Raw genomic sequence first — 26,168 nt, 5'->3', positions numbered from 1 at the left:
GAATTTATTACGAGATAGAAAGCATTATGAAATATAAACTGGATAATTTTGATCATGTTAATTTTCAAGGTTTTGTTTATGCAAAACCAATGCAAAAAAGACTAGAAGGAAGGCATAGAAAAAAAAATTATTTTTACAATAAGTTCCTCTAATGAAGGCATCATTTCTTAAACAAATAAAGAACTGAATCAAACTAATAAGATTATAAATACTCTCCCAATTGATAAATGATCAAAATAAATGAACAGGCCATTTTCAGATGAAAATAAAATAAAGATATCTTTAATCATGTGAAAAATACTTCAAATCAATATTGAATAGAAGAATACAAATTAAAATGGCTCTGAATTAATACATATCAGATTTGCTAATGGGACAAAAAATGAAAATGATAAATGTTGGAAGGGATGTGGGAAAATTGGGATATTAATGAATTATTGATACAGTTGTAAACTGATCCAACTATTCTGAAAAGTAATTTGGAATTATGCCAGAAGGAGTATAATCCAGGACTACCACTACTAGGTCTGTATCCCAAAGAGATTAAAAAAAAAAAAAAAAAAAAAGGACTTATGTACACAAAAATATTTATAGCATCTTTTTTTGTAGTAGAAAACACTTGAACACTGCAGGGCTGCCCAATTGAGAATTTGCTGAACAAATTGTGATATCTGATTGTGATGGAATACTATTGTGATAGAAGAAATTATAAGCAGGCTTATTTCAGAAAAAGTTGTAAAAGCTTATATATATCAATGCAAAATGAAATCAGCAGAACCAAGAGAATAAAGTACATAGTAAGAGCAATACTGTATGTTGATTAACTGTGAATGATTTAGCTATTCTCAACAATTATGATTCAACAATTCCAAATGAATTGAATTAGTTAACTGAGTGTTTTTTACCTCCAAAAAAAAGAACTGATGGAGATTGAATGAAGAATGGCATTAAATGCAAATTGAAGAATACCATTTTCCACTTTATTTGTTTATATATTTTGCTGAGGCAATTGGGGTTAAGTGACTTGCCCAGGGTCACACAGCTAGGAGGTATTACGTGTCAGAGGAACTCAGGTCCTCCTGACTTCAGTGCTGGCACACTATTCACTGGCCATCTACTTGCCCCTTCACTTTATTTTTTCATGAAATTTTAAAAATCAAGTGTCACACAAATTATTTTTACATGCAAATGGGGAAAAATATAATATTAACAAAAAAAGGATAACATATATAGATATATGAAAGAAAGTTGAAAGAGTCTTATTATGTCAAATTAGTTTGGGATTCAAGAGAGAATGTATCTAGAAATCCAATAGTAAATGGCTCATTCTTTGGGAAATCATATAGTAATTTAAAATCAATTATCTCAGAGGTACAGACTGAGATACATATTTTCAGACATGGTCAATTTGTTGTTCTTAACTCTACTTACATGTTATATGGGAGAGAGCAATATCAAAAATAACAGAAAGAAGAGAGTGTTAATGAAACTTTTTTAAAAAATACACAAAAATTCTGATGGAAGTGGATATCTTCGACAAAGAGAAGATTTAATTCAGTTCTAATTGATCAATGATGGACAGAATCAGCAACACCTAGAGAAGGAACACTGGGAAATGAACGTGGACTACTTGCATTTTTGTTTTTCTTCTCAGGTTATTTTTATCTTCTGAATCCAATTTTTCTTGTGTAACAAGATAACTTTACAGATCTGCACACATACATTGTATCTAAGATATACTTAACATGTTTTAACATGTATGAGACTGCCTGCCATCTAAGAGAGGGGGTGGAAGGAAGGGAAAAGTTGGAACAGAAGTGAATGCAAGGGAAAATGTTGCAAAAATTACCCATGCATATGTTCTGTCAATAAAAAGCTATTAAAAAAACAACACATTATTTCATGTGATACTCACAACCACCCTAGGCTCTGGAACAATCCTGAAAAATAGATCTACTTAGGCCTTGTATTTATATATGTGTGTGTGTGCACCTATATTTGTATGAATTTATATATATATATGTATACCTATATGTAGGTGAGTATATATTTTTATACACACACACACACACACACACCAGTCCTTTTCAGTTATGTCCAATTCTTTGTGACCCCTTTTGGAGGTTTTCTTGGCAAAGATATTGGAGTGGTTTGCCATTTCCTTTTCTAGGTCATTTTATATATGGAGAAACTGAGGCAAACAAGATTAACTGACTTATCACATTAATGTGACGTGTCACATAGGTAGTGAGAATCTTCTTACTCCAGGTGTGGAAAAAAAAAATACACAAAAGAAAGTTCATAAAGGGACATGAACAAGCAAACATGTGTTGTTAGAATTCCTGATTCTACAATTAAATTAGCCATACATTTTTATAATATAAGTTCACAAATACTGGAATAAAGCACTACAAAAATGCATTAAATGACTGAACACATCAATTTTAAGTATGATCTAATAAAAATGACTCCTCTTTTATTTCTCTCCCCCACTCCATCCCTTTATCCTCTTCCCCAGTCTAAGCCATCCTAGAAGTCACTCTAGATAACCTGGTAGTGGGAAAAACTGCAACACTGGAGATATTCCTTTCCTCTACCAGTGGTAGGTGATGGAGACATAAAAAGAAAGAAATTGGAGTCCCTGCCCTCAATGAACTAACATTAATTCTGCAGCAGAAGACAGTTTACCCTGCACTTAAAGAAAAAGCACTTTTTACAAATAGTGAGGTAGCTGGTGGTGAAGTAAATAGAACACTAATTCTGGATACGTAAGACCCATGATGAAATATGACCCAGACACTTATTAGTTGTATGACCCTAACAAATCACTTAATCTCTGCTGCCTCAGTTTCTTTATCTATAAAATGGGGATCGTAACAGAACCTCTCACTATCATTGCTGTGAGGAAAAATTGGGGCAGTTTTTTTTTATTATAGCTTTTTATTTACAAGTTATATGCATGGGTAATTTTACAGCATTGACAATTGCCAAACCTTCTGTTCCAACTTTTCCCCTCTTTCCCCTCACCCCCTCCCCCAGATGGCAGGATGACCAGTAGATGTTAAATATGTTAAAGCATAAATTAAATACAATATAAGTATACATGTCCAAACAGTTATTTTGCTGTACAATAAGGATCAGACTTTGAAACAGTATACAATTACCTGTGAAGGAAATCAAAAATGCAGGTGGATAAAAATAAAGGGATTAAGAATTCTATGTAGTGGTTCATAGTCATCTCCCAGAGTTTTTTTGCTGGGTGTAGCTGGTTCAATTCATTACTGCTCTATCAACTCATTGCTGGAGGTGGCCATGTCCATCAGAATTGATCATCATATTGTATTGTTGTTGAAGTAAATAATGATCTCCTGGCTCTGCTCATTTCACTCAGCATCAGTTCATGTAAGTCTCTCCAGACCTTTCTGAAATCATCTTGTTGGTCATTTCTTACAGAACAATAATATTCCATAATATTCATATATCACCATTTATTCAGCCATTCTCCAATTGATGGGCATCCACTCAGTTGCCAGTTTCTGGCCACTACAAAGAAGGCTATGGGGCAGTATTTTAAAAGGGTTCTGTAAATGATAGTTATTATTACCAATAGTTAAGTTATAGATCACTGAGTATTTTCCTTTTTAATGTATTTGGATAATGGAGATTTTCAATATTTTAATTTAATAGATAAAAATAGTAATGGGATTGAGGGAGAGGCAAAGAAAGAAAATGGAATAGCAATAAAAGTTGTCAATGACTTATTATAAATAGATGATCAATAGAGTATTATTTTGTGACTAGTCATAACTTTCATTTAATCACAAATATATCAATATATTTCAATATGGAAGTGAATACAATTGAAGAGATACTTTGAAATCTTATAATCTGTTTTGCTTACATTTTGTTGAAGTCATAGTGTAGACAGGTAACTCTTTTGCTACTCTCTTCAAAATTTCTTGTTGGACTTCAGGTCGTTCTTCCTTTTCATAATGTTCTTCATCGGATTGAGATAAAAAGAACTAAAAGAGGAGAAGAATTGTTAATTTTTGATCCTAAGATTATATCATCTACAAATTTTTCTAATATAAAAAAGGTACTTGCAAAAAGAACTACAAAACTACAGGAAAAGTTTGAACATAGTTATTTCAGGGATGCTTGGCTAACAGTAGAGAAATTTTTTTTTCACAAAAATGCATTCTTGCAACACTAATATCAACATAACTTAAGATTTATATGATATTTCAAAAAATTTTACATAGTTAAATTTAACCTGTGTAAATCAGCCAGCTTAGCCAAACCTCAAATGTTGGATTTTTTCCCTAGTTTTTTCTTATTATATTTAGAACAAATACAAATATCTTTGTAAAAAATTTTTTTTTACTTTAAATGCTTTCCTGTGAAATACACCAAATACTGAGATTATAAAATGAAACAAAATGATTTTATATATATTATACACACACACACACACACACACACGCACACAAATGACTTTAAGGTTTTCAAAATACTTTACAGACATTATTTTATCTTTTACAGCCATTCTAGGAGGTAGGTCTTATTATTATGTCCATTTTACAGATAAGGAAACGGAGGCAAAGAGATTAAATGTTTTGTTCATGGTCACATATTTGAATTAGAGATTGGATTTTCAATTCATATCTTTATTTTAATGTTAATAACAAATGACTATTACAACTCTCATCTGATTACTCTTCAGCAAAGATTATTGTAATCTGCATTGGAGTTACCAGTGAGTATACTCACTTCTTCACCATTGCCCTTCATCACTGGATTTTATGATTTATATTCATTTTAATTAATCACCAACAAATGTTTCAATAAGCAATTCCTCAATTATTAGTGTGACTATTTTTCCAAATATTTAGTATATTATTCTAGGACTATAGACTTGGAAGTAACAAGGACCATATAGTCCAGTCTCTTCATCTTAAAGAAAAGAAATCTGAGGCATAGAAGGTAAATAATTTGCTATGGTTACAAAGAAAGTGTCAGAAGCATGGTTTGAACCCATGAATTCTGACTTCAGTGCTTACACTCGTTCCACTACAACACACTGAACTGTTTGTTTATACATTTTGACCATTTTGTCTACTGGAGATAGGGTACTGTTCTTGTAGACTTACTTCTGTTTCATGGAAAATTCTGGAGTCTTTTATCCATTATATTTATCATGAATCCTTCCCCTATTTTGTTGCTTTTATTTTTCTTAGTTTTGATATTTGTTGTATAAGTCTTATTTTTTAGATAACTAAATATATTAACCTTGTTCTCATAATTGTTTTTAATGTTTCAATTACAAAAATACATCTCTCCAATTCTGGGTAAGTATGTGATTCTGTTTCCCAGCTATTTCATTTATTTGTTTGTTTTAATATTTAAATTATTAATTAGCAGAAATTCTGATTGCAAGAATTTAATTTTCTTCTATATTATGACCTAATTTCTCCAATAACATTTATTAAGCAGTGACAATTTTTTTCATTATTCAACTTCATCAGTTTTTTAGTTTTGGGTTATTACTTATTGGTCTATCTTGTTGATGTAAGATATCTCAATGTGTCAGAACCGAACAAAAGGTCCCAAATGAATGTTAATTTATGCAGTTTTTTGCAGTGTGTTTTAGAGAGTGAAGACTACTTCAAGAGATATTAAGACCCAAATCAATTAATTTAGAACATGAAAAAGCTATGGCACCTCTGTTCTTTCTACGAGCTTATAATCACATAGGCAGGGGAATAGGAATCTCTAAGAACAGGCCCAAAGTCAGTTATAAGTTGAGTTAGAGTCTTTATTACTTTCTTTTATAATAGTCCTTTGATCCTTCCACCAATTATGAGGTTAAAAATTCCAACTTGAAGACCTGAAAGCAGAGATGAATAGGTAACACACATTGTTTTCTCATGTTACCACTCTGGAAGCCCTGCAAAAGCAAAGAAGCATTACAAATCACAGATGGGACTCTTCCTGTTCAAAAGAGGAAATCTGGGAAGCCATATGGGAAGCTGCCACATCACTATCCCAAATCTGTGTAGACATAGATAGCTACAGCATTCCTCTTGTCCGAGTTCTCCATAGCTTGTACAGAATCTTCTTTAATAATTCTTATTTGGACATACAAGGTTTGTGTATGCGTTGTAGACTTTTCTCTTTCCTATGGGCTAGGTACCAATACTATTTTTTAAGGACGCTCCAGCTAAGTTCAGAGACTCCTTATCAGAAGACTGGGTCCCACAAAGAGAATAACATTTTTTTGATCATCATAACTCATTAAGAACTTTCCATTAAGACATGGAAGAGTTACAATATTAGGTAGGAAAAGCACCCATACACTAATGAAATCAACTTCAAAAGTTTTGTGAAGTGTCTTACTTTATATTATTATCCAAATATTCAATTTTTTAGTCACTTAAAATATAATTTTTTCATTTTATCTTTCTGCTGTTTATATCTAATATACAGAAATGCAATTTTTAGGGGGGGGTATATTTTTTTCAACCTTAAAGTTTAATAAATTCAACATTCCTATTATTATTTGCCTACTTCAAAAGTACTCCTTTAATGCCTCAGGGTATAAGGTGACCGTGGATCATAAAGTCTATGTCAGCAGAACACAGCTCTGAAGTCAGGTTCTACTAAACTGGAAATACTTTTAAGGCCAAACAAGAGCAGTGCCGTCTCTGGCATCCAGTCTTTTTTTAGGCCATAACTCAGAGGGAAGCTTGGCAAACCTCTCTGCTATGTCAGCAATAGTAGAGTGAAGAACGCCACCAGCATCCATATGGTCAACTCCAGTAGCATCCATCTTGCCATCTGTCCTGGAACTTTTGAGCCTGAAATTTCTTAGCTCCTGTAACCAGGTTTTCTCATTTATCTCAGGCTCTCAGTAATATGCTGACATCTTGATATTAACCTGGCCTAGATTTTGGTTTACACTTATTTCTCATTACCTCCAGATTTGGACTCCAACTGGGGATAGGAAAGACCACTTGTCTTGCTAGGTAGCCCCCCACAAGAGACTCTAAAGTCCATAGTGCTGATAGAATATTTGTCCCAGATATTTGCAAACCTGGCAATGTTATAAAATACTTTTATATCTCTGAAGGCAGGACAGTCAAACACAGATAAAAGCATCTGGAAAATTCCAAGTACTTTCGGGCATGCAGTTCATGGCAGCTCCCTAGCTCATTGTAAAATGTTAAAATCCACTGAATTTGGAATGTCCTATAGAGAGGACCAAGTTGATCTTGAGGTATTCCAACTAGAAGAGCAAACATCCTTATTTCACTAAAAAAGGATCCTCTATTTTATTTTTCAGTGTTAATACCTTTAAAATATCATTTTATCGACAATTTTCTCTTTCCCCCATTAAAAGATCATTTCAGTAAAAGTAACTGACACATCAACCATGTCTAATAATATATGCTGTATTTCACAATCATAATTCCCAACTTTTGCACTGAAGGGGGTGAGACCCTAAATTCATTCAGCCTTATAAATTTCTGATGCTCCCTTTATGGAAGATTTATCTCCTTCAGCAAGCATTAAAAAAATGGGATAAAGAATATCAGCTCCTCCTGAAACTTACTACTGTTCATCTTTCTATTTGAGGAGGACCAATGATATCATAATGTTGGGAATCAAGAACAGTGTGTCTGCCTGTGGCTGATGATTCCAACATCAGCTCAGAAGGTTCTACTATAGGTAGAAATGGAGATATCTTTAGATTTGTGCACCTCATGATACCTTTGTGCTACTGTGATTCTGCTTTACTTATAAAGCACAGTGCTACCTTTGATGTAGGAATGCCATGTTAGGTAGTGTTGTGCCTGCATCCCCCATATCTCACAACCCATATACTAAAGTTCGCCAGAGCCCTTGAGAGGGTCTTTATGTCACTTCTTCTGACCTCTGTGTGGGCAACTTCCTTGTATGAGTTTTCTATAAAACAGCGTTTTAGGTAAAGATATATTAGGCATTCATCTCAAAAGAACCTCAGTGTATGGTGCCTTATTCTGCCAGGTGATCTTCAGAATATTCCTAAGAACAATCCAGGTGGAAGTAATTCAATTGTCTGGCATGGCCCTGGTACACAGTCTATGTTTCACAGGCATACAACAATGAGATCAGCACAATGGCTCTGTAGATCTTTGGTTTGTTAACAGTATGATACCTCTTCTCACTCACTCCTTTGGAGCCTCCCAAACCCTGTGTATCATTAGAAAGTACACTGCCAGGGTAAGTGAACTTACCCACAGTATTCAATACTTCTCCATTTGCTATAACCAATGATTCCACATATGGATGGTAGAGAACTTGTGTTTTCTTGGTGTTAACTCTTCGGCTAAAATTACCACACACTACTTTGTAGCATCTCAGCTTCAGTAGCTGCAGTGAGTGTACAATCATCTGCAAACAAAAAATCATGCACCAACTCTATTGTCAGTTTAGTCTTGGCTTGTAGCCTTTTTAAATTAAATAATTCACCACTAGGGCAATAGCCAACCTTTTATGTCCTCATTGAAGTTGTCTGCAATTACTGAAAACTCCATGCTAAGAAGCATGGGAGCAAGCACACTGCCCTGCTTCACTCTGCTGATACCTGGGAAAGCTCAAGCACTGTCCATCATCCAGAACCTGGGCAAGCATGTCATCCTGAAACTGGTAGACAATGCGGAGAAACTTCTCTAGGCAACCAAGTTTTAACACAATTTCCCCTAAGCCCTTGGCTAAATGGTATCAAAGGCCTGGTCGAATGGATGAACATTGTTGTTGTTGTTGTGCCTTTGGCCTTACTCCTGGAGTTGTCAAGCAGCAAATACCGTTATTTCTTCATCCTTCCTGAAGCCACACTGGCTTTTGGGTAGAAAATAATCTTCTAGATGAGAGATCAGCCTATTAAGAATGACCATACCAAGAATCCTGCTTAAATCAGGATGGGATGAGATTACTCCTATTTCAATGGATCAATTTTGAAGGTCTGGTCATGTCCATCTCAGGTAAATTAGGTCATATGGATATGATTATAAACTAATCTGTCTCCACAACATCTCTTGCCTGTGCTCTTCTTTTCATTACACTGTACTTTTCTTCTTCTGGTTTAGGCTTTTGTCATCTCTTACAAATGCTTCCTACTTAATTTCCATACCTCAAATTTTTCCCTATTCCAATTTATCCTATATAAACTGCTTAAAAGATTCTCCTAACGCAGATATGTCTGACCACATTATACTGTTCTTGATACTGAATAAACTGCACTGTCTCCCTATCTTTTTAAGGACCAAACATAAATTTTCAGTTTGGCATTTAAAAGTCTTTACAACCTGACCACATCCTAACTTATTAAATATTTAATTTTATTAAATATTATTCTTCTTCACCCACTCTAGCTATTCTGGCTTCCTTGCTATTCTTTTCTGCACATTAATGCCAAATCTGCATTTGTATTAGCTGTCCCCCATACCCGAAATGTTCTGCCTCCTCAACTCCATCTCTTGGAATCATTGGTTTTCTTTTAGACTCAGTTCAAAGATACTTTTCTGCACTATCATCCCTGGTCTCTCCACAAAGGATAATGCAAGGTTATCTTCTATCAGCTTTGTATCTACCAATGCATGTGCATGTTGTCTCTTATAGAATAGAAGATTCTTAAGAGCAGAAACGTTTCACTTTTGCCTTTGCAGACTTACTCTATAGTGTAGTGCTTAATAAATTCTTGTTGATTCATTTGGAAATATATTCATATTGAGTATTGCCTTTGGTCATATTCAAATTAGTAAAAGCTCTCCTATATTCTTCCAGCCCATTCACTGGGATTAGGCTGTACAATATCTGAGAATCTAAATTCTTGAAGAGATCTGGGTCTAACCCACATCTGAAATACATGAATGGAAGCCACTTCACATACCAATGTAAGGGCCCACCTATTTCTGACCCTTGAGAGCCAACTAGCATGTTCTGAGGTGCTTAACCCAGGTCCAGTGGCTGGGATGGACTCAGGAAGCTCAAAAAAGTATTACAAGATTTACAAAATGTTTTCTTCGTAACATTACAATTTACAATGTATTATCATCCATATTTTACAGGTAAGGAAATAAAGAGACAAGAAATGACTCTTCCCATCAACATATGGGTATAGTTTATGTTCAAGAAGCAAGAGAAACCAAAAAGTCAGTAGTGAATGCTACACAATTTTGACCAATTATCAAAATACCTAAAAAAGAATTTCCAAAGAATGGACAAGGTTGGTATTGATACTTTTATACCCCAAAGGTAATCAAAACCACATTAATAATAACCAATCTACATGTTCAGTTTCACATCTTTAAAAAAAAACTTTATCATAATCATTGATACACAGAGAGAAATCCCTTTTAATGATTACATCTTTATCAGAAGGAAAAGAGAACATAAGGTTTTTATTTTATTACTTACTGATTTTAAAATAATATAGACTTAGGAAAATATAGATGTAGGAAAAAATTCAATGTTCAAGGATCTTCTGAAGTAAGGTAAGATATGACTACAAGAAGAATACTGTTTGTTGAATGTAGAGGGCCACAGATAGTGGGGGAACTCTGGGTGAGGTATAAGATCCTTCAGCCCAGAGGGAACCTGCTAATAATGTCTGGTTTGGTTTCCCATCTCCCTTAAGGACTCTTGGCCTTAAGAAGTCAGGGGGGTGGGGCCAACCTATGTTGTGATTGAAGCAGAGTGATACCAGATGGAAGAGTGATACCAGGTGGCAAACTACATACAATAGCAAGTTGTTCATGTGGTCCTACGGGCGCAATATATACTTAGGCATGTCCAATGTTGCTTTCGTTATATAAGGGTATGAGGGTACATAAGGGTGAAAGAACTCGGAATAAATGGACTCCATCTTTTAATCATTCTCAGGAGTCTTGCCTCATCACTCCTTCACTAAGAAAGTATGTTTTTTCACCCGGAGTGGTTGCTCTAGTTTTGTCACCCTAAAGCAGGACACAACAGTCGAACAACCATCAAGAGACATTCTGATCTGAATGCATCATAAAGGATGTTCTATATAGAGTCTAGGGTTTGGATAGTTTGTCCAAATGCTTCTATTTGGAGACAACACTGTAGCAAGTCCAGAATACTAGAAAGAGAAAAAGTTCACGACCAAATAAGAAATAGAAAGCATCATAGAAGGTAAAATGGACAATTTTTATTACATAAAATTAAAATAACCAGGTAAAAAGCAACACCCAAATCTATTTTTTGTCCTTACATGATTTCCAATCTCCCTACTCCTTAATTCTTTTTCAGGCCATCAGCCCTGACCTGGTTTATTTCTTCCATCTTGACTCTGGTGAATGAGTTTATTCTATATTGTCTTTTTGCAAATCCTTTACTTTTTAACCTATTAAAGATCTTGCTATGCCAAACCATAGGCTTGGATTACTTCCACTATTAGCTGCCTTTGCTCTTAAACACAATGACACTAGAGAAAAAAATTACTATATTGTGCTGATTGGATCCATAATAGCTAGGCCCTCACTACTGCTAGGCAATCCTTCCCTACCTTCCTACTTGACTCATTATTCCATGGACTATGCAAATTAAAGCAGTTCTGAAGCTTACTTCACACCCATCAAATTGGCAAAGATGACAACTAAGGAAAATAACTATTAGAGAGGCTTTAAAAAACCAGAAACATAGAAAACAGATCTGCACATTCTGGAAAGCAATTTAGAACTATACCCCAAAAATTACTCAACTGTGCATACCCTTTAACTCAGCAAAACCACTCTAGGACTACTATACCCCAAGAAATATCAAAGACAGGGAAAAGGACTCATATGTACATAGATATTTAGAGCAGTTCTTTTTGTAATGGCATAGAACCTAAAAACTAAGGGAATGCCTATCTATTGCAAAGAGACTAAATAAATTATGGTATACATTTGTCATAGAATACTACGTTGCTCCCAAACTGTGACAAATAGAATAGTTTCAGAGATGCTTACACATTATTTTATGAATTCTCTTAAAGTGAACAGAACCAAAAATAATTGATTCAACAACGCTGTAAAGTCAACTTTAAAATACTTGTGAAACATGATCAATACAATGATCAACCATGATAAAACATGTTATGTTGTTCACCTCCCTGAGGAGAGGGATTCAAAATTTAGAATAAAATGTATATATTTGTACATGGATAATGTGAGAATTTGTTTTGCTTGTCTGCGCATATTTATTACAAGGGGTTTCATTTTTCTTTTCTTTTTTTTTTTTTTCTAATATAGGGATAACTGGAGGGAAAAAAATATTAACTTGTTATTTGAAAAAAAATTTTATGTGAGAATTTGTTTTGCTTGTCTGTGCATATTTATTACAAGGGGTTTCATTTTTCTTTTCTTTTTTTTTTTCTAATATAGGGATAACTGGAGGGAAAAAAATATTAACTTCTTATTTGAAAAAAAAATTTTTTAAAGAAAAGAAATACTTAAGAACTCTGATCCCCTCCATAACCAACCTTGACAGCAGAGAAACAGTGGTGGAGCATACAACACATCTTCTGATGAAAATGTGAGACTTAATGGATAATTAAAAAAAAATTTTTTTTATAAGGCCATTGTGAGAATTTGTTGTGGTTTTTCTTCTTTTTTCTAATTTGGGGAAGTAGGTAAAAAGAAAAAAAAAACAGTTAAGAATAGGGTTGAGCAAAAAAGGATCATTGAAGCATTTTTTAAAATCCAGAGAGATCAGAAGCAAGTCTTTAAGAAATCAAAGACAAAAAGGACAGCTTTCAAAGTTGTGTGTTAAATTCTTTACATACTTAAAAAGCCAGCTGTACATTACAAATTTGCAGTTTCATGTATAATAAGCCTTTCCAACCATTCTACGACGATGCCAATAATAATAATAAATGTTGGTAATAAACTTGTACCCTTCCACTTCCCAAAAGATCATTCAATGTGCTTAAGACTTGGGAGTTATAGGGAACACATTATAATACTAAGAGGTCTAATCCCTGGGGATATTCATACAGTTCTAAATCCACTTATTTGGCACCTAAATTTTTCCATCTGATCTACAAAGATGACATGAAAAAATCTAGGTAGAGTGTATCTATAGCATTTCTTTAATATACCAATCTAGTAACACTATTAAAAAAGGAAATGAAGTTATTCTGGCACAAAATGTTTCTGATGAAGCCAAGCTGGTTCTTGACAACTATTATTACCTTTTCTAGATGTTTAAAAAACATCTCTTCAATAATTTTCTAAAATTTTGCCAGGAGTTGAAATCAAGCTAACTGGCCTCTTCCTTTTTTTATAAGTTAGTACATTTATCTTGTTTTTTTTTTTATTTATTTAATAAATTGGTACCTGTACTTTTATGTACCCTGAAGCATAATCTCCACCATCTTTCAAAGATTACTGACAATGACTGGGAAATTAGATCTTCAATAACCTGGGAGGTAGTTCCCTCAAGAGAAGCGACTTGAATTCACCTGGGTCAGCTAACTGTTCTCTTACTTATACTGGGTTTCAATACCCTAATTTATCAATTTTTATTCTTTCCTTTTCAGTGTAAAAATCATTCTCTCCTTAGCAGGAGTAACAAAAACAAAATAAGAGATGAGCATGTCTATCTTCTCTCCATCATCCATTATCACTGCTCCAAGCAGCACCAGAGTGTTTGAATTTATGTCCTTACTGGGCATGTGTCATAAACTTTGGGGAAATCACTTTTTCTGGGCTTTAGTTCCCTTACCTATAAGACAAAGGGTTAGGGCTAAGATCTCTTAAAATTCTAAATAATATGGGTCTATTACCTTCCTAATTTTTTCTTTCTCAATAAATTTTTTTCAAAAAGACCTTATTTTTATCCTTTTTATCTTATCATCTATATTTTATTCTATCACTACTCTTGGCTTGTTCTGAGGTTTAATGTTCTCAATGCTACTTTTACAGGACTATGCCACATTTTTATTCATTCTCTTTCCTTTGTTTTCACTTTATTTAAGTGCTCTATAAAAAAAATTTAACTGGTCAATGAAAACCTTATGCTTGTAGAATTACATTTAGATATGGCTCCTTTTTCTTTCTCACTAACTTAATTTGTGTGTGTGTGTGTGTGTGTGGTCAGACCTTTTTTCCTAAGAGATTCCCATCTACCTTTGGCTGTTTTAGCAGAATTCTGTGCCACCAGAACCATATCTTTTCTTTGAATACTTTGAAATCTTTTCTTTTAAAATATAAGAATTATGTTCTTTCCTGTGAACAAAGATAAACATATAGTGAATGTAAAGTAGATTGTAATATATTATCAATATTGATCTGTGTATGAGAAATAGCAATAAAATACAAAATTAAAAAAAAAAAAAGGAGTTGGTTTACTCATACAACAATATGTGAAAGTCAAATGCTGCAACACTCCATATGATTACAAAACACCTCCAGCAAAGGTCTCTAGCATGTAATGCAAATTCTTTGTTAGGTTTTTTAGAAAGATCTAAGGATGAGGTTACAATCTACCTGGATGGAGACCTATTTTTATGCTCAAAGATTAATCTAACTATCAGAGGAAATATCTATGTTATTTGGAGCATAAGTTCAATGCTATATTTAATTTTTTATTATGGCTTTTATTATTTATAATGCCTTTTTTATCTTTGTCAATGCTTTTCCACTTAAATTTTGTTTTCTAATATTATGGTTGATCATCCAGTCTTTCTTGTATTATCACAATATAGTTCTAATTTTAGCCCATTTTTTTGCAGATAGTATATTACTAGGTTGTTTTTTCATCTAACTCTTTAGAATACAGACTATAGTTTCTTCAAAATTTAATTCCATAAATTAGAAATTCAGCTTATCATCTATCATTCAATTTCTCCATTCATTAAATACGTATGGGCTCAATTTTTTAAATAGCTTTTTATTTTCAAAATACATGCAAAAATAGTTTTCAACATTCACCCCTGCAAAACCTTGTATTCTAAATTTTCCTCTTTCCCTTTCCCCATCCTTCTCTCCCACCAAACAGTAAACAATCCAATATATGTTAAATATGTACAGTTCTATACATATTTCCACATTTATTAAGCAACAAAAGAAAAATCAAATCAAAAAGAAAAAAAAAGCAAGTAAACAACAACAAAAAAGGTGAAAATACTATGTTGTGATTCACTTCTTTCTGGATGCACATGGACCTTAGATATTACCTAGACTACCATCTTAAAGTGGCAGTCTTATAAAGTCCACACTGGATCTGGAAATTCAAAAAAATGGAAATTCAGATCTGGCCTCAGACACTTACTAGCTATGTGACACTAGACTGATTTAACATCATTTCTCCTTTGTTTTTTCTTAGTTGTTTTCTCTTTAAAATGTGGAATAATAAGATCACTTACCTTTCAGGACTGTTGCAAAGATCACCTAAGATCATATTTGTAAGGTATCAAGCATATTTCTCAGATGTAGTAAGAGTTACATAAATGCTTAAATCCTTTCTACTTTTCTTTCTTTCCTCATAAAATAGATGAGGAAAAAGAGATTAGTCAAAGGCCTAGATTCATATCCTACTTCTGACACTTAACTAGTTTGCATAAGGATGTACAATTAACCTCCCTGTGTCCTCAGCTATGAAATGGGGATAATAATACCTACAAAACTTAACTTCAAAATGAAAATTAACTTTATTGCTTAGGAACTATCCTCATAGTTATCCCAAAGCTTATTTGAAATTTAGGAAAATATTAGAACTATACTATCCATACCTAAATCAACTTTTAAACAATATTATGCTACTATGAGAGGCTAAAAGACATTTATTATACACATTAAAGTTTCTTTCACCAATCACATAACTGTTTCAGAGTAGGCCCATAATTTGAAACTTACAATATTAATTTATCAAGCAATTCAATGAAATGAAATAGAAACCAGGCACATTTCACTATGCTTTAAATAAATCCCACAGAAAGGAAAATAACTTCTCAGTCTGTGAAAAGATTCTAGTTTTTACCAACATTAAATTTACCTCTTTGGAGGGGCAAACTGGAGGTGTAAAAATTGTCTTCCAATAGGACCACATAAACAAGACAAACGACAGATGGAAAATCACAAGGTAGATAGCTGCCTTTCCTGGTAAATAAAAATAAATACAAACAAGGTTTCAGTGGGTTCAGGTAAAAATTACAAAACATATAATATACTTGAAGTTTTAAGTAGTTTTTTTCCTAACTGAATTAAAATATTTAACCCAGGTCAATGAAAATGTCAATAAAACTTTTTTTATGTGAATCTCTCTTGATACTGGCTAGGAATTCTACCAGAGGGGAATAAACTTATCGTATTAGATTTATCCACATAACAATTTATTTTAAAAAAGATAACTGATGACTAAGGTAAGTTTTTATTTCATAAAACTAATGCCAAGGCTTTTCAGAATCAAACTTTCAAAAATGACTACCTTTACTCACTTTCTTTTCAGCCTTATATCAAAAAAAATTTTTAATTGAGCAAAAATCGTTGAATTTGTTATTTAGCACTGTGAAACATTCAACATGTGGAATTACAAAATGAAAGTAAATGAGAAGGAATTGCAATATTGTGCAGCATAATAAAACAATCCAGTCCTTATTAGCAGAAGAGCTGAATAGAAAAAGCTTCCTATTTTTCAGTCCCCATTTTCAACATTTGCCAAAAATGTAAACCTACTGCTACTATTACCATTACCATTATCATTATCATTATTATAGTCATATTGAACCATTTGAACATCATGCTGTGACTTTTCTGATTGGATCACTGCAATATCCTCTATTTATGAAGCTTAAATTGAAAATTAATTGAAGTAATTTTTGTTATTCTCTTTGAGAAAGACCCTACACACATATTTCTAAAAGTTTATGTAAACTTACTTAAACATTAGAATTGCATTAAGTTTTGTTTTAAATGTATTTGGAATTAAATCCTGATCTGGGAGAAATATCAACAATCTCAAATATGCAGAGATACCACTCTGATGACAGAAAGTGAAGAAGCTTAATGAGAGTGAAAGAGGAGAGTATGAAAACTGGCTTGAAGCTTAATCGAAAAAATTAAGATAGTTGGTTACTGGATCCATTACTTCCTATTAAACAGAAAAGGAAGAAATGAAAGCAGTATCAGATTTTACATTTTTGGGCTTAAAAAGATCACTGTAGATGGCAATTGCAAACATGAAATTAAAAGATGTTTCTGTCTTGGAAGGAAATATATAACAAATCTAGACAGCATACTAAAAAGCAAAGATAACATCTTGCCAACAAAATTCTATATAGTCAAAGCTATGGTTTTTTTTAACAGCACTATATGGCTGTTAAGAGTAGGAAAGCTAAGGAAAGCTGAGCACCACAGAGCCAAGGCTTTCAAACTATCTTACTGGAAAAGACTCCTGATAGTCCTTTGGACAACAAGGAGATCAAATCAGTCAATAATTAAAGAAATCAATTCAGATTTCCTACTGGAAGAACCAATATAGAAGTTGAAGCTTAAAATACTCGGCTCCCTACTTAAACTTAACTCTTTCTCCTCTGTTTCCACAGAGCTTTTACCTGTAGAACACAAGATAATGAAAAGGAGAAAAATACTAGTATGCCTCACAAGCTCTTTGACTGCTTTTCTTAGAAGTATAGTAGAAGGGCCACAAACAGTCACATCACAGAAATAGAAGAGGGTGAAAGCCTAGATCACTTTTTCTCCACTTCTACTAGTTTTTCAGAGCCTTGTCTACTTTTTACTTCCTTCAGTTTGACAAATTATGACTATTTCTCAAAGATGGGTTGATATTGGTTCTTCCAGTAGGAAAAAGCACCTCAAATTAGATGTTTTTTAGCCAATAAATTTTTTCAGTACTAGACTCTCAGTGATGAAATAGAATCTTCTAATTCTTCAAAGTGATTTCTATCATTTCAATATTTGAAATTAATTTAAACTTTTATTTAAAACTGTATTTACATTTTTCAAACCATTTTTTAAACATTTGATTTGTTATAGATTATTAAAAAGCTTCTCTGGATACAATCTCGAGCAACATAATATTAAAAACAGACAAGTATTTTACAACAGATCAAATTCTATCTAGGTCAAAATTAATGCAATTAAATAGTTAACAAGAAGAGAGAAATAAAAAATTAAAATGGGAAAGTATCCTATGGTGGCTGGACAAAGAAAAAAGTTAGGGATAGGGAAGGGTAAAGGTATTTTTTTTTTTTTTGGTAACAAGGTATCCTCTTTCTGTATGTCTGTTTCTCTCCCCTTCCTTTTGAGTATTATGAATAGAGAAAGAAGGAAAGCTTTGAGAATAGTTTAAAAGGCAAACTCAAACCTTCCACATAAAAAAATTTGCAAAAACTTGACGAGTGAATAGGCAGGCTAAACCTGCAAGGCAAAAAAAAAAAAAAAAAAAAGTACAGATCATTGTACTTACTAGGAGTAAGAAATGACAGGAGTATAAATACATGGAAAGAAGATCCTGATCCAACTCTCAGAATATTATGGCAGCAGTTTCATTTGGTCCTTGTCATTTGGAACTTTTAGCAGATCAACTTAGAACCTAGAATATACACTCCCAAATTATGATATGTGGAGTTTTAGCAGGGGAGAATATTTTGGATATGATGATTGCATAATCATTGTAGTAAAAGTGAGAAGTCAATTCACAAACAAGATTATGATGCAATTGAGATTAATATGAAAGCTTGAGCTAGCAGATAATGGACTACCAACATCTGAATGTTCAAAAACTCCATACAAAGGCTTTTGTGAAAATTGTTCCTTGTAAAACATCACCTAGAAACCAAAGAAAGGATAGCTGGAAATTGATGACAATGTGGAATGTAGAAAGAAATATCAACTCAATTCAACATTTGTTACATACCTACTAGATGCTCAATGAATTGCTAAATTGAATTGAACCAAATGGATCCTTTCCCTTTGGACTCCAGCTATAGGAACAATTTTCAAGTCTACTTTACTATGGGGTTGCTTAAGGTTCTGATACCCTTAAACCCAGTAAGTGACTATTAACTCTGCTATAGCTATTTCAGTGAACTGTCTTCTTACCTCCACTCTTCTGAAATTAATATATCATCTACAGTTTCAATTTTAGATGACAGGAAACAAAAATTAAATGAGAAAGAGACTTTGCTTTCATGTGGGAGAAATAAAATATTTACAAATGACAATAATATAATATAGAACTAGAACCAACATAAGAGAAATGAAAAATGCTTACTAAAATCTGAGGAATAAAATCTAATTTCCAAATTGATGGATTGGGCAATTCAGATAATGAATAATCCAAATCATAATTTAGGATCAGCTTTGGTGGCAGGCACCTTACAATGAAAGAGAGAATGACCCCCTACCTAAAATTTTTAATAACCATTACTTGGTTAATGGGATTCAATTTCCCCTTGCTTAAAAAATGAAAAAAAAAAAAAAAGCTTATGATGAGAATTCTTGAAGATAGATAGCAAGCCATAAGGGGAGTACTTCAGCCTAGATGAAATTTATGTAGAAAAAAAATATTAGGCCAAGAAATATTTGGGATCTGGCTTCTAAATCAGCTTTATCAGAGAAGGATTAAGTAAAGTTGAGGCAAACAAGACAGGAAAATAAAATTACAGGGATCCATAAAGAAGTATATTAAAAGAACTTTAAAAGATTTCCCTTTTTTGTGAGAAGTATTTTCTTTTCTACTTCTATTTAAGGAAGATTATCATGGATCTCTGAAGATTCAACTTAAGTCAGAAATTTTCTTTTAGTAATGCAAACTTCAAGGAAACTTTTAATATAATTTAAATTTATCACAACAAAAAGGCCATTATTTTAGATTTGTAGAATGAGGGACTTCTACTGCTTTGAGAATTCAATTCAAGAAAAATCAGACTATGAGCAAGATACTGTAACATGATTAGACATTTAGCATTAAATAAAAACAATCTCTGCCCTCAAGGAGCTTACAATTTAGTAAAGATACACATAATATATTATTATAAGAACAATGGGAGATAACCAACTTGTTTAGAGAAGCCCAAGTAGATATGGCAGGTAAGCTAATACTACATTTAAGTATGGCAAGAGATAACTGAGTAGTTTAAAAAAAAAAAAAACAAGTAGGTGGGACCTCAGGGGCTATCTAGTTCAAACCCTACCTAGGCTTTTAGGAGATAAGTAAATAGTCCACACATCGGCACTATAAAAGCTTGGTTAGTCAAGGACCAAAATCATCTGACTGGATCTCAAACAATAGAGGTAGGCCAGATTTAGACCTGTATAATAATCAATAATATTAATATATTAATAAATATATTAAAATTATAATTTTGTGACTCCCACATTTAGTTTCTAGACCCTTTATGGCAGGGGTCCTCAAACTATGGCCCACGGGCCAGATTTGGCAGCTGAGGACCCTCATTCAGGGGTATGAAGTTTCTTTATTTAAAGGCCCACAAAACAAAGTTTTTGTTTTTACTATAATCCGGCCCTCCAACAATCTGAGGGACAATGAACTGGCCCCCCCTATTTAAAAAGTTTGAGGACCCTTGCCTTATGGGGTTTAAGAAACTGGGACTTAGACAACCAGGTAACTGTGTGAACAGTTCAATCTTTAATCTAGGATGGATAATTAAATTTCAAGAATGGTTTCTTGGAGAAAACTAGTATATAAGGAACAGGGAGGTTCCTATGGCCATAAATCCACCCTAATCAGGTACAATGAATCATCACACCATAGGTATTATTAAAAGTAGAGAAGAAAAAAGAGGCTCCTATGGGATGAAAAAAATGTTCACTCAGGGCCCAGATATGTGATAATATAAAGAAATTTATAAGTCTCTTATTAAACCAGCAAAGTACAAACAAACTTTTCACAAAGCAAAATATATTTGGAAACTAATAGGCTTAACTCAAGAACTTTTAGTGGTCTGACTAATTGGGGGAGGAGGGAAAGAAAAAGATTTTGAAAACAATTGGGGGGCAGCTAGGTGGTGCAGTGGATAGAGCACCAGCCCTGAAGTCAGGAGGACCTGAGTTCAAATCTGGCTTCAGACATTTAACACTTCCTAGCTGTATGATCCTGGGCAAGTCACTTAACCCCAACTGCCTCAGGGGGAAAAAAATTGGGAGTGATACATCTATAATCTCAATTTTTATTTCCAGGACATTTTCTGGGAGCAAATTTTCAGATCAGAGAATGAGAAAACTTTTCAACAAAAACACTGAATGCCCAGATTATTTTAAATGAATTAAAAGTACAGAGTGAATAGACTTCTATTAGAAGTCTGGGGGATGAGAGAAGAAGCAAAGAAAGGGAAATAAGAGAGGCAGAAGGTCTGAAGACTAATTAGCAAAAAACCTGGAAATTAATGGTCAATTTCTTCTTCCAAGTTGTGAGAAATTTCAAGTTAGGCATTCTGCCTAATTCAGCTGTCTGGGAGGGCAATGAAGCCAAAATTTCATGCATTTCTGAATCTCTTTAAGGTTAGCCCATTATATGCCTGATATACTCAGGAAAGAAACAAATTAACATAGCAACCATCAATAAAAACAATCAAACAGATAATACAGAGAGTTAAACTTTTGCCCCAAACCCAAGGTTTTCAACAAGGCAGAATCAAAACAAATAAAGAAAATTATTTTGTTTAAAGTCATGTCACAGGCTTGTTGAAGTTCAACTAATTTTGGTCTTCCTTCTTTTATATAGTTATAATATCAGAATGTATACAGTACAGATACTGTTGATTTTCCTTTACAGCACCACTTCATAGATATTATTTCATATTTCTTTCAATGCTTTGTAGGGAGACCAACATTTGAGCACGTTTGAAAGTAATTATTTCTAGCAGATATGTATAATAAAGGAAGGCATATAGAATGAAAGTAAGCCCCTAAACATCTCAACAAGTCCTTTTTTCTTGCTCCTATGTTTATTTGCATGTTTATCTAGAAGCTAATTTGTAGATTCAGCTCCCATATAGCTTCCATAGGATACTGTTGGATATAGTTTCCAAAAATGGGCTTGCAGACAAACTGACAATCAAATATTTCACAAAAAAGAAAAGGAGTTTTCTAAATTCAAATTGGAGATGTAATAAAAGCAGCTAAAACAAAAAAATTTACCTCAGGTTTTCTGGAGGTTTTGCTAAATTATACTTGTTATTTATATACACAAATACTGTACAATTTATATACAAAACTCTAATCATCACATCTTAGGATTTTGGGAATCAGAAGATATAGTGAGGCTAATTAACTAAGACAGTTACTGTCTGAACACAGTAGCTCACTTCCCTAAACTATGCATTGAGCCAGCATTAGAGCTCTCCCAACAAGGTTTTAAAATCCTAGTAGTATCCTTTACTACCTGCTATCCCCTAACAATGGTAGGAAAGAACAGCAGGTGGCTTGAAAAAGAGTTGAAGCCCAGGAAATAACAGAAAGTGGCTCAGCAGCCATGAAATCAGTTACAAATATAACAAGACTGATGGAAGACATCAGTGGTTGCAAGGCATGAGATATAAGTTGACCTAACCACAACAAATCCTTATACGTATGCTCTTCATTTATGTTCCCTGGGGCAGAAGTAAAATCAAGCAGACATCATCAGGTAAAGCATGTATATGTAGCAAAGATGTAAAGAGTATACAAGAATCAGAAGCTGTTGGTTATAAAAGTTACAGTAATTAAAATTGTTCAACTAGGTAACCTAGAGATAATGTGCTCTATTATGCTCTGTGAACATCCCCAAGACTTCTGACACAATTTGTCTTCTGTTCTATAGTATTTTCGGGTATTTAAACCAAAGTAATCACCTAGAACAATTTTGACTGTATATAAGCTTACTTGATTCTGTCTACCTTTTAGGGTTCTTCTGTATCTGATTCTCTCCAACAGGAAGAAACTAATTGCTGGGATGAGAATGATGTAAACCATGGTGAACAGTGCCCACTACTTATTAAAATCTGTGATAAAGGAGAGGAAAGCCAAGTAAAAATCCAATATTCACCCTAGATTTTGAGAAAGTAAATTCAAAGATTTCATAAGAATCTTAAGTAGGATCATATAGACTAAAGTAGTATAGAAATCGCTCCATGACTAGACTGAAAATCTAAATATTCAAAGGGATCCATTCCAAAAAGAAATAAAAATGAGAATACACACACAGAAATATCTGTACACACACACACACACACACACACACACACACACACTTACAAAGAATCTACTGATCAATTTAGAAAATTGTTGTTTTGTTGTTGTTGTTTTAAATAAGATGCAGAGAATATTCAAGGGGGAAAAATGACTGAAAATTACAAAGAACCTAATGTTAGAAAGAAGCTTTCTAACAATCAGAGTTATATAAAAATAGAATGGGCCATCTTGGAACTTAATGGGCTGATCCTTTGCAGAGACTAGATGACTACTTTTCAGTTACGCTTTAAGAGGGATTTTTTACTTAAACGCTGGATAAGATGGCTTCTGGGATTTCTTTCAACTTTGAAATTCTACAGTTGTGTGAATCTGTAGTTTTGATTAGAAGGAAATGACTCATCCTAATTTACATCTGTTTTTATACTCTGCCAGCTAAGAGATCCAAACAAAATATTTTTATTCTGACAAGTGGTATAACATTAACAAGCAATATTTATTAATATCTCAACAGTTGGGGAAAAAAAATAGACTTTAATACCCAAAAAAGGCTATGGAGAATACATAACTATGAACCCATTCTTATTTCAAATATTTCTAAAATCTTTGTGAAAATAATCTGTATGTAAACTGAGGGCATGTTTGGTGAAAGCATTAGAGAAGATGTAGAATAAAGCATACATTTCTGGACATGACAAATATAGAAATTTGTTTTGCTTGACTATACTGTTAAGTTGTTACAAGAGTTTTGTAGAATTTTATTTCCATTAGAGAAGAAATTTGGGAAGAAAAGATGGTATGGTTAACAACCCACACCACCCCACCCTCACCCTCCATCCCCCACAAAATGAGAACAGAAATCCAGGAGAAATCAAATATGGAAATAGCTCTGAAAAGTTATATGTTGAATTTATGATATACTTAAAAAGAAAAATTCTACATAACAAGATTTAGTTTCACATATTGTATTCTACAATGCACATTGAAATGAACACTTTATTAGACATTTCTTATCTTCAGAATTTTAAAATTTATTAGACATTTCTTATCTTCAGAATTTTAAAAAGGGGGAAAAAATAAATGTAAGAGAAAGGTACAGATATTTGCAATTGATTCCATAGTAGATCACATTTTTACAATTAGAACTAAGTAAAATATACAAAAAAAAAAAAAAAGAGCACACTGGGCTATATATTGATTATAATGAAAGTATTTGACTCAGTAAAGCATAGTCTATGTCTCTTTTTTAACAAAATGTTTCTCATGCATATATCAAAAAAATCATACACGATTCCTTGAAAGATTTCATAGAGAAAATTTGGTTCACTAATGCTCGTTACTATCAAATGAGGTAATAAAAACAGGACCTATATACTTCCTAAAGTGTCTGCCACTGTAACGCAAGGATGAGAAATTTCCTGTAGACCCTGAGGTCCTTCAGATTTTTTTTGTGAATAACACTATGCTGACTGAATCAAATTCTACAATACTTTAGACCCTGCTAAATCAAATCTAGAATCACTCAAAGAAGCTGGCCTATCACATAGAAATAACCAAATGAATGAGGGCTACTTTCTAAATGATGATAGGCAGTTAAAGGGACAACCCACAGAACTGGTCTATTAATACATACACTTTAGACAGATACTAACATGGATGATGAACTGTGTCTAGAATTGAACAGGAAGAGAGAGAGATCCCGGGAACATAGGTTTAGAGTGGAAAAGCCTTCTAGTTAATTTTACAGATAAAGAAAATGTAGCTCAGGAAATGACTTGTTCAAAGTCATACAGCTAGAAAGGGTCAGAAACAGGATTGAAACCCAGGCTTTCTGGCTCCAGAAACAGTGTGGGAAAATCACTGTACTTTCAAAGGATCCCAAGTTTCTTCCTGAAATAAAAGCCTACCTTTTAAACAAAAATACTTTTCATGAGATTCCCTCTCTCTCTCTCTTTCTCTCTCTCTCTCTGTGTATATATATATGTAGTATAAAAGGGCAATGGAAAGGCAAGATGTGGAAATGAGTGACATAAAGAATATAAAAGATATTAATATAATTAGAAAAAGAAGTGGTTTAATCATGTAGTAAGAGGTGAATAAATCTCCTACATTCTGTAAGAACATTTTCCAATCTTTCTTATTCTTAGCATTTTCCCTCTGAGATTCCCTCCAATTTACCATATATATATATATATATATACACAGCTTCTTTGTACTTGTCATGTCCATGTTGTCTCCCCCATTAGACTATGAGCTTCTTGAGAACAGGACTGTTTTATCAGCACTTAGCACAATGCTTGCCACATAATAGCTATTTAATTGACTGGTATATAGCCTGCATGTTCTGCTGGAGGCAGCTGGATGGCACAACGTACAGGGCATTCGACTTAGGCAAGTTAGGAGACTCAAGTTGAAATCTGGCCTCAGATACTAGCTGTGTGACAATAAGCAAGTATGTAATCTCTTCTTTTTCTTGTAACATGAGGATAACAAAAAGTACCTACCTCACAGGGTTATGAATACTGTAAAGTATTCTACAAATCTTAAAAGTACTGCATAAATGCTAATTATAATAATGACAATTATTATTATTAAATAATTTTAAAAGGTCTAAAGGAAAGTCTACAAAAGGTTGGGTGGACCTTCTTTTAAAGATTTATGAGAAGTTATGGGCAAGAGCCATAAGAAATTGTTTGTGCTCTCACCACTGGAAAAAATACTAACAATAGGCTGGAGTCTATAGCACTAGAGAGAGCACACTGATGAGATTAGAGATTCGTAACATTAACAATATCCTACTGCTTTTTCCCAAACTCTTCTATTTCTATAAATCAACATTTTATTTTTGGAATCTTATTTCTTAAGTGTTTCTGAAACCTGCTTTTTACTTATATGAGATTTTAAGAAAGACTCATTCTTCTTTCAATCTGTTTATCCTACTTGACAATATTTAACTTTTTAAAAATAAGG

At 33.3% G+C, this 26,168-nt stretch overlaps 1 protein-coding gene across 4 annotated transcripts in view; it reads right to left on the bottom strand.

The window, feature by feature from the left end:
• The window catches only part of ZDHHC20 (zinc finger DHHC-type palmitoyltransferase 20), a 77,539-nt gene that overhangs the window by 25,675 nt on the left and 25,696 nt on the right, over positions 1–26,168 (bottom strand). For all 4 annotated transcript variants that reach the window (XR_004233146.1, XM_031960798.1, XM_031960797.1 and 1 more), the window contains exons 3-4: positions 16,042–16,145; positions 3,902–4,022 (exon numbers count right to left, since the gene is read on the bottom strand). Coding sequence is in view for 3 of the 4 variants with exons in the window: in XM_031960798.1 (XP_031816658.1) it covers positions 3,902–4,022; positions 16,042–16,145 (225 nt within the window). In the remaining variant the exon portion in view is untranslated. The remainder of the gene's footprint in view (positions 1–3,901; positions 4,023–16,041; positions 16,146–26,168) is intronic.

This window comes from Sarcophilus harrisii, chromosome 3 (genome assembly GCF_902635505.1).
Source record: "Sarcophilus harrisii chromosome 3, mSarHar1.11, whole genome shotgun sequence".
NCBI lineage: Eukaryota > Metazoa > Chordata > Mammalia > Dasyuromorphia > Dasyuridae > Sarcophilus > Sarcophilus harrisii.
The sequence above is the reverse complement of the archived record's forward strand: the minus strand, read 5'-3'. Positions and strand labels throughout refer to the sequence as shown.